This window comes from Micropterus dolomieu, linkage group LG18, assembly GCF_021292245.1.
Source record: "Micropterus dolomieu isolate WLL.071019.BEF.003 ecotype Adirondacks linkage group LG18, ASM2129224v1, whole genome shotgun sequence".
NCBI classification, from domain to species: Eukaryota; Metazoa; Chordata; class Actinopteri; order Centrarchiformes; family Centrarchidae; genus Micropterus; species Micropterus dolomieu.
This window is the reverse complement of record NC_060167.1, coordinates 9,518,331-9,528,107: the sequence shown is the minus strand read 5'-3', so window position 1 is coordinate 9,528,107 and position 9,777 is coordinate 9,518,331. Positions and strand designations below refer to the sequence as shown.

General features: G+C 40.3%; 1 protein-coding gene across 2 annotated transcripts; it reads left to right on the top strand.

The window, feature by feature from the left end:
• The first annotated feature begins 1,242 nt into the window (after positions 1-1,242).
• rem1 (RAS (RAD and GEM)-like GTP-binding 1) lies at positions 1,243-9,392 on the top strand. 2 transcript variants are annotated; one of them, XR_006828975.1, is made up of 6 exons: positions 1,243-1,835; positions 3,738-4,108; positions 6,207-6,289; positions 7,137-7,344; positions 7,472-7,897; positions 9,181-9,392. XR_006828975.1 is itself a non-coding variant. In XM_046075151.1 (5 exons), the coding sequence occupies exons 2-5, from the start codon at positions 3,742-3,744 to the stop codon at positions 7,747-7,749; spliced, it is 936 nt and encodes a 311-aa protein (XP_045931107.1). In that variant the 5' UTR covers positions 1,243-1,835; positions 3,738-3,741; the 3' UTR covers positions 7,750-8,231. The 2 variants fall into 2 exon arrangements, 1 of the variants encoding a protein (XP_045931107.1); XM_046075151.1 differs by lacking the exon at positions 9,181-9,392 and having other exon boundaries at positions 7,472-8,231.
• The last annotated feature ends 385 nt before the right edge of the window (positions 9,393-9,777 follow it).

The following is a 9,777-nucleotide window of genomic DNA, read 5'->3' as shown; positions in this document are numbered from 1 at the left end:
GTATTAAAAGTTAGGAATGATAGAAAATGAAAAAAGGCATGGTAAATCCACATTTTAAGATACAAAATCTGGACTGACAGTCTCACAATTTGGTCTTATAACATCTTATAATTTTGAGATACTTTGTATGTATATACATTGCTGTAAAATAAATTGTATAAAGGAATATTATAGTTTATAACAATGTTTTTTGTTGATGATTTATGGATGTGATATTTCTCTAACAGATTCAAGAGAGCTTGTTATTCTCTCCAATCAGGTTTCAAGTCATTCAGAGATATAAAAACAACAATCTGACAGTGCCAGAGACATTAAATGAAAACAAGGAAATGCCATTAGGTATAAATATCAACATACCTCATTAGGTGTTATAGTGCGGCGTATATTACAGGTATGGTAATAAGAATAGATGTTAAAGTGTGAGATAATGTTAACTTATTGTACTATGTCACACATGTTACTATAACACATTCAGGGAGAAGATTTAGACATCAGTTAACTGGCCCTGCTTCATTTAACTAGTTAGTACACTACTTGTTAGCTTGTACACATAGATGGTCGTGTCCTTTTAGCCACACAGGTTAAAGCTGCCCCATTTATACTTTGTATTAATAATGAGGGCCAATTAACTAAACTGGACTAGAGGTGTCACTTAAGGGTGTGTGAGGGTGACCTCATGACTCCAACCATGAAATGAGTCCCTGTCTGACTCAGACGTTTTGAAGACCATGTTGGGGAAGTGGTCACTTCTGGTTGAAAAAAACAAGATGGCAATGGACAAGATGGCGATGGACATCACCGTTTCGAAAAGAGGATGGAGCTAGCTAGTTTGGTTAGCAAGTTTCTACCATAATTCAGTAATTCATAACTCAAAGTTCTTAGACAAAAACACAGACAGCACCCAAAGACAAGTTTACGGCTAGTTAAATGTACACAGTGCAGCTCCCTTGCCTGTCTCAGTCGCTGTAACTTACGTGACCCACATAATATAAAATAATGGCGTAGGACAAGAACGCAGTGGAAGACCCATCCACTAGAGTAGCATTACTTACTACGGCCTAACTGTTATACTAAAGTGTGCTAGCTCATTAACTGTTTTTGTTATCTAATAAATTATTTTAGCCATTCTGACATTGCTCAGCCTCTCTGGTGAAAGATACACAATGTTGACGTATATTGTCGGCTAAATGCAGTCAATGCATCAACAGTTTCCAGCATAGTGTGTGATGATTATGTTTCTGTTTTGGCCACTGTAGAGTGCTCAGTCATGAGTTCGAGCGGTAGCACATGCCACTAGAGGCTACTGACAACTACACATGGCCCCTTTAAAGCTTTTATCCAGTCCATTGAGTTGTCTGTATTTTGGGGGTTTATGCTGATGACTACAAAGCTCATCCTTAATCTGACTTCAGCCCCAGAAAAAATGTTTTATCATGTAATGTTTTATATGTAAACATGTCTCTCCTGACTGAACTGTTTCATGAAGCCAAATTTTGTCTTTTGGGTGAAACAGGAAGTGGTAAAATGTTTCCTAAGCCAGCTCACCCTCCAAGCTGATAAAATAACACACACACACACACACACACACACACACACTCCCTCCTCAGTTATCTGTCTCTCCTCTGCTGTCGCTCTGACACACACACACAGAGGGAGGCAGATAACTCTGTGATTCCACTGCTGAATTTTTAACGCTGTTGTGGAACTTTTTTTCCCAGGCGGGTTACTGTGGCACCGGGGTACTGTTACACAGACAAAGAAAGAGAGACAGGGTTCAGTTCAGTTCTGCTGTTTACTGTGGTTGGACGGAAACCAGACTGTTCATGGGGTGTCCGGTAAGTTACTCTATCTATTACATGTTATTTTTGCATATTGAGTTTTTCAGCTGTCGCTTACAAAAATATTTAGTTTTAACACATTATTATTTAACATTCGAAAACAGACATTTCACATTTAATATCACATGTGAAACAAATTTTACATTTGTTAAAGTTATAGAAAGAGACATGTGTACTTTGGAAATGTGAAAACATACATTTCTTCTGCTTTGTTTGTAAAGAGGTTCTGGTTGATCTTCACCAGATGTAGTTTGTTAACTCCTGTCAACTAGCTAAGTAGCAGTCATTTGACATTTTACATGAGAGACCTGTGGCATTTGACTTTTGACCTTCTGACTGCTTGTAGTTATGTTGTGGGTGACTAAACAGAAATTTTATATATAATTACTGGTGATGAACAGTAATTTTGCAGGATTTTAAAAAGTTCTTTCTGTTCACCTGAAATAAGTTACAGTAACTTGTTCACTAATAGGAGCTCTGACCTGGTCAGACTCGCCCTCAATATCACTGACTGTTATACTTGGCACCTTTAAATACTTGAATTATTTATTGTAGGAGTTTGTTCGTGTGTCTTTGCTGTCTTATGCATTCTAGAGGTCTTCTAGTAACCAGGATTTGACCTGGGAATGGAGCAAGGCGTGTTCCAAATTACATGTATATATCACTTTTTGAGTTAGTAAATTACACAAAACCTACAGTAATTTCAACTGCTCGTCCCAGTATATATTGTTCATTGTAAATGAGCTAACAGACCTTTTTTATTTAAAAATAATGTGTGAACTAGCATAAAATCACACTGTTACCTTGTCTAATCCAAGTAACAGTAACTTTACAACACAATATTAAGCATGCTCAGTATCATACTAAATGTACAGGGGTGTAGTCTGTCACAGGAAATGTGCTCCCAATGTAAATATCGGGATAAACAGCCTCTGGCTTTTCTATCATAAGTCTCTCCCATCAACTCTTTTCATGACAACTCGTAATAAGGAATGACATTAACCTGCTCAGAAGTTTTTATCAGGTTATAGTGGAATTCATTTGTAGTGGAATTCAAATATACCTGGCCACAGCATGCTGGTATCTCTGTCAATTAGTCCTTCATCAGCTAGCTAGTTATTGAATAGTTAGTAATCTGAGCCGGTACCAGTGAACATACCGTATTTCTGGATTGAAGTTGAGGTGTACCCCACGCCCCTGAAGTAGTTCTCTCTACTCCCCGGCCACATACCCCTATCAAGATGTTAAGACAGAATGGAAATCAACTATAATAAAAACAAAACAAAACAAAAACAGTTTCACAAAAAAAAAACATGCAAGAGAGCATAGTTTGTGCGAGGTGAGTAGAATGAAGAGCAGCACATAATCCTACAAGCAGCTACAGACTCAAATTTGTGAAATATAATACATTTTCTATACTGGTACTTCCCTGTGGTTGTGTTGCCAGGCTTGAGATTTCATACTCATGTTCCTGTAAGATCAGAATTTAGTCTTCTTCACAGTGAAATTGTCGCCAACATAACTTCTTTTTGGAAGTGTTTTATGGAAGTCAACATATTTAGGGTCAAGTTTTGACCCTTAAACTAGGAAGAAAATCAGGAGAGCTCACACTGACACAGCCTGGAGTACACTTCTATAACACTGCAGCAAGGTGAGAAGTTAAACTGCTGCAGATCCGCAGAAGTGATCTTTGCTTGTAAATGGTTGGTGACCTCTGTCTTAGAATATGGAGAGAAAACTAAAACAGCAGCATTATGTTTCAGCTATTCAACTTGCTCGCTATGTCACAGCAAAGTGCTTTGGTCATTTTGAATGTCAATCAAAAGACCTTTTAAGAATCTTAAAGACCATAGTGAACCAGATTTTATTTTAAACCTGAATCCTCCACCTTTACCTTAGCAACATGACCCTCAACACCCAGAGAGAGAAGTCGCCCCTGCAGCGGCGAGGCAGCACCCCGATTCCTCCAGCCCACTTCTACCAGCACCCATCCTGGACTCGGGACCAGCGGTTCCCCGGCAGTACCCAGCCCGACCCTGAGCAACCCTGTCCCCAGCGCAGTCATCCTCCTTTGGGAAAGTCGGCGTCCTACCACCCTGGAGACAAGTCCCTCCACTATCGCGCCCAGTGGAGTTCAGACTCGGAGGACGATTCACAGAGCGACTTGGATTGTGTTTACAGAGTAGTGTTGCTAGGCGATCACGGCGTAGGAAAGACCAGCCTTGCAGGAATCTTTGCCGGGATCACAGAGAAAGATGAACAACCTGGAGGTGGGCTGTTACGTTTCATTGTCTGATCAGTGTATCTAGTTATCTGTAACTGTTAAAGGAGACCTTTTATGCTTTTCCATGTTTTATGACTTATCTACAATGTTGTATGTTCATGTTAAACATGGCCAAAGCTTCAAATAATGAGGTAAAAGTATTTAAAAGAAATCATTGTGAGCCAAAACCTCAGATTTCCTCCTGTTCTGAACACACAGAAGGAGAGTAGGGTGGGTCCTGACAAAGCCTCTTCAGCCGTTAACCACGGCTTCAGTTCAGCCATACATGTTCGAGCCCGAGCCTGGAGCAGCTTCGCAACCTAGACTGGATCAAGACGTTTTAGAGTGGAAAGTTATTTATTTGTATCAAATTTATCTATCATACATAATGTTATAACTGTACACTGTCTCTACGTCACAGTAACAACTTTATGTCCATTTACTGCCTGGAGGGTATCTAACGTTATTTAAATTTCATATTTAGTTCAAGGCCTTGCCACACTAGCCACTAGTCGAGCATAATGACACCTGTTACATAGTGACACAGGTAAGTTTGGAAGTAAAGGCTGGACTACAATCGAGCAGTTTTCAAGTAGTTCAGGAGCAGTGTTTTCTGTGGGAGATGGGAACTCCCTTTGGGGTAGACTTTGGGCTTTTTCACTTTGCAAACATTACATGCACAAAAAAGATATATAACTCAATAAAGGAAAGGGAAAAGCCAAAAAACATATGTCCCCTTTAAACAAAGACAATATTTGGTATGTTTTCTTGTTGATCCTTTTATCAGCTGCTTCTTTGTTGTAGCAGCTGTTTGATATATTTGCAATCTGCATTTGTTCCTCATAACACTGGTTTCCATCATTTCTGGCAGGGATTATTCAGATATCATGCATGGATAGGAAATGATGCAAACATGCAGAGGAAATAATTAATATCGCATTGGAAGAGAACAGCTATAAACTAGTCAATCTTGTCTTCTTTTCATGACTATGCTTCAATATAAGTTTGATGTTAAACTATGTATCTTCTTCTTTACAAATGTTTCTTGGTGGTCTATAGGGTTTCTTGGCTAAAGGAGATTTTGTTTAGTTGCTGGTCAAGCTAGCAGGGGAGCAACCTGATAGGATGTATTAAAGACAAGTGTGGCACTTCGGGAAATGCACTTACTTGCTTTCTTGCCAAGAGTTAGATGAGAAGATTAAAACCACTCTCTCGAGTACAGAAAATATGAAGCTACTGACATAGGCCGGCAACTTAGCTTATCTTAGCATAAAGACTGGAAATGAGGGGAAGCAGCTAGTCTGGCTCTGTCCAAAGATAACAATATCCACCTTGACCTTTGACCTTCTGTTCTTCTGACAGACTGAGTAACTGGAGTACACCATCAGTCTTCTATGTTTTATTGTTGTGTTGTAGCTTTCATACTCCAGCTCAGTCCTCAGGAGATCAGTGCTCAGTTTCTGACTTTCTGACATCACAAGCCTGACTGACCTGACATCATCGATCCGCTCCTGTGTCATGTGCCATTGGCCTAAGGCCATAATTGACAACCTGTATTGATCCATGAAAGTCTGACATGGTGGGCAGAGCCTGTCTGCTGTTAATTGGAAGGCTGACTGAGCTCTGTGTCTTGTTACACTCTGCTTTAGTTTTACATGTATTTATTGTTCTTGTTGCGGTTGTTAATTCAACTTATTAATACTTGTCAATCTTGTTTGCCAGGTTGTTGCTCACGTCATGTCTCTGGTGATATCGGTCCACTACTTTGGTCCAGACTGAAATCTCTCAACAACTGTGGGACAGATTACCATGAAGTGCCATGAAATTTATAACTATATTAACTCCCCTGACTTTTCATGTAGCACCATTATCAGGTTTTAAACGTGTCAATATGTTGGTTTCATTCCCAGCATTATCACATGCTAAACTGGATGATGAACTAATTGCAAACATTTTTCCTGCTAAACATCAGCATGCTAACATTGTTATTGTGAGCATGTTAGCATGCTGACGTTAGCGTTTAGCTCAAAGCACCACTGTACAGCCTCACAGGGCTGCTAGCGTGACTGCACATTGTTACTCTTGTTGTTTATTGTTTGTCTCAGAGGACACATATGAGCGGACACTGACAGTAGATGGAGAAGAAACCACACTAATCGTCATGGATACCTGGGAGAACGATAAACTGGTACATTGTTTGTATGTGTTGATGAAGTACAGTTGTGGAGCATTAGATGTCATTTTCGAGGATTATGGGTACACGGCATCCTGCAACAGGACCTGGGCCACTACTTTGAAGCAGGATTTGAGGTTAGCAAGGTAACTTCAGGATTAACCCTGGGTTTTCAGTCCTACGATGGTGGTTCACTTCTTACTGGGGTACTTCACCATGGTAACTTATGCTGAAAGGCTAAACTGCTCAGGGACAGGTTATGTTTCAGATAATAGATCAATGCTACAAAAGCACCTCCTACTTACTACATATCATTCGTGTTATAAATATTGACATCACAAAAATGCCATTTAGAAGGAGAACTTTTGTTGGTATTTTCAATTGGAAAAACCTTATGAAAAGGCACATTTTACAAAATACTGTTACAAAACCTATAAGTTTATGTTCTTTCTTTACATACAAGTTAAATTATTTAAAAATAGTGAGTGTCAGGCAATGCACATGCCGACCACTGACAAAAAAATTTATGTGGATCACTATTAATGAGCTTGCACGGTTGCTGTGTGATCAAGGTAAACTTGCTCCTTCACACTAAATGCCTTTTAGAGAGGCTTTTATTGTGGAACAGCAGCAGTTTAAGGGCCACTAGGGAAACACTTTCAGTATATGACAGTTCGAACCTTTTGGTTGACCTCTGAGGTTGAGAGATGGAAATCACAAATCACTTTGCTGACTCCAAAAATCAGTTCAGTTTAAAGATTTATAGTTTATTTGTTTTTGTTGGCATCACCGTTCATAATGCTGTGACTTCACAGTGTTTTTCTGACTGCTGAATTCAGTTCCATGTCTCCCTTCCTTTCAGGAGGGGGAGGACGATTTCTCACAGGATGAATATCTGAAGGTCGGGAGTGCTTATGTCATCGTCTACTCCGTCACCGACCGCTCCAGCTTTGACTCTGCCTCTGAGCTCCGTATCACACTGCGACGCATCCGCCAGGCCGAAAACATTCCCATCATCCTTGTGGGCAACAAGAGTGACCTGGTCCGATCCAGAGAAGTTGCTGTGGAAGGTTGGGGTCACAGGTCACCGGGGATACATACATACACATACCAATATACAACAAATGAATTACAGGTAACAACTGACTGATGCTATTATAATAATGTATTCACTTTTTGTATGTCTTTTTTTCACAGAGGGCCGAGCCTGTGCTGTGGTGTTTGACTGTAAGTTCATTGAGACGTCGGCACCTCTTCAGCACAATGTGGCCGAGCTGTTCGAAGGCGTGGTCCGACAGATCCGCCTCCGTCGGGACGGCAGCGAGGCCGTCCAGCGCCGACGCTCAATCTACAAACGCAAAGAGAGCCTTACCCAGAAGGCTCGGCGCTTGCTGGACCGGCTGGTAGCACGCAACAACCAGCGCATGGCAGTCAAAGTGCGGTCAAAGAGCTGCCACGACCTGGCTGTCCTCTGAGGACATGTGCCTACCAGGAGCATCAGGCTGGACTTTCTTTGACTCGTTGAAGTTCCCTTTGGTTGTGATACCGTGGACGATGGTGTCTGCAGTGATTTTCATTCTTAGCAAGTCAGCAGCAAACTGAATCAGTGGACAGTTACATACTGTAAGTCGCTGTGATCACTGTGAGCAACTCATTTTCCTGTTTGACCATTTGGTCTTCTAATATTTGTGACTTTTACTCTGGATGACCTAAATTTAAAACTTCAGACTGACTGTAAAGGATCATCACTGTCGGGTTAAAGGTTGGATGAGTGTTCAGTGTGTGTGTGTGTGTGTGTGTGTGTGTGTGTGTCTGTGTATGAACAGGTGACCAGTCAGGATGTCCTGTAGTTTCCACTGAGTCCACTGTGCTGTTCTTCTGCGGTTTCTACTGTTTTCAGTTCAACACTGTGCAGAATAAAGTCTTAAAGGAACATTCCTCAATAAAAAATTTTTTTTTTTAATTGTTTGTTTTTATCATTTACGTGAAGATGATTCAAAAGTCAGTCCCAACCAACCGCTCAGAAAACCCCTACTCAAAATAGCGATTGTCCACGCATAGTTTAGCAACCATCACTAGGCACAACAGGTCTTTCAGTCTTTGGATTTCTCCACATGTTGTAGTGGTGTTCACGGGGCTGTAGTAAAAATCAAAGAGTTTGGACACATGGGTCTTTTTTTAGCTTGTTCCACCCAAAAACACAAGTAATGGATTAGTGATGTGCTGGTTCCCTTCAAAACTATAATGGATTAAACTGTGTGTATATCTGCTCTAACATAAGCTACTAACTTTACATTACATTTATTCATTTAGCTGACACTTTTATCCAAAGTGACAATTGTTATGTTTGTCAGGGACACATTAACAGGTAACTAGCTTACTACATATAGAAGTCGCTTAAAGTTACTTCCAAAAGTAGCATATTTTTGGATAACTACATTGTTTTGTCAGGAGACAGGTTACATTACAAAAAGACCTGTTTAAGATGGGGTTTAGAGCAGAGTTAAGGCTAACTGCCTGTTACTGTCAGTAAAATTAACAGTTGTTAGCTAGAAAATGGAAGCAGCTTTTCTTAACTTCTGTCCATCATTTGTCAAATTACTTTTGAATTTTGATTGTTTACCCTTTTATTGTAAATTGGACATGTGCAGTGTGAGAATGAAAAGCTTGACAGGTGTAGTAACAGTAACTAAGGGGGGCAGGGCTTCGTGAACAGTAAATTGTTCTTTATCTTATTTATTTTTGATCATGTAAATGCATTTTTAAGTATTTCCTTCATTTTGTCTTATATATCCTTTTGTTTTTATCAGATAGTTTTTATTAGATTAAGATTACTTAATTTTTTTTTATTATTATTTGATCTTCACATTTTTTTTATTTCTCTGGTTATAATCTCTTTCCTGTAGGAGCTGCAGGGAGAAAACCTCTATGTTCCACTTCACATAAACACCCTCTCAGATCGCCACATCAACCCCGGGCCTCCTGGATGTTTACTGTTGCTGTGGTGACCTATGGTTACCGTTAGCCACAGCTGAAGCAGAGGCGGTTTACTGAGCCGTCGTCATGACGACATGGTTGCCTGATGACACCTCTGTGGGGTTGACAGAAAACAGGCAGAGCGTTTGGCTGATGGATGGGCCAGTGTCTTTTAATTTTCCTTTTATGCCCCGAGTTTAGCCTCTCAGGCTGCATACAGTCCCTGTCTGATGGGAACCGTACAAATCCTGATTGGCTGTGTTATTGGCCAAATGTAAGAATGTTTTTTGTCTGGAAGCTACATTTGATCAAGACTGTATTCGAAATAGCATGTCAACATACTGCCTACTACATACTCAGTCAGTATTTACTGCAGACTGTTTGCACTGAAGTACTCAAGCAAGCAGGACAGTCATGTGACTGTATCAAATTTGGGGCGGTTTAGTATTCAGTTAGCTCACAGCGCATACTCAGAGATTTTTGCTTATCTAGTACACACAGAACGCACAACATACAGTACTCACGTG

Excerpts from the sequence above, each read along its gene's own strand:
- rem1 (XM_046075151.1), top strand. The coding sequence starts at position 3,742 with ATGACCCTCAACACCCAGAGAGAGAAGTCGCCCCTGCAGCGGCGAGGC. Across the intron at positions 4,109-6,206 it reads GAAAGATGAACAACCTGGAG|AGGACACATATGAGCGGACA; the intron begins GTGGGCTGTTAC and ends TGTTTGTCTCAG. Across the intron at positions 7,345-7,471 it reads CAGAGAAGTTGCTGTGGAAG|AGGGCCGAGCCTGTGCTGTG; the intron begins GTTGGGGTCACA and ends TTTTTTTCACAG.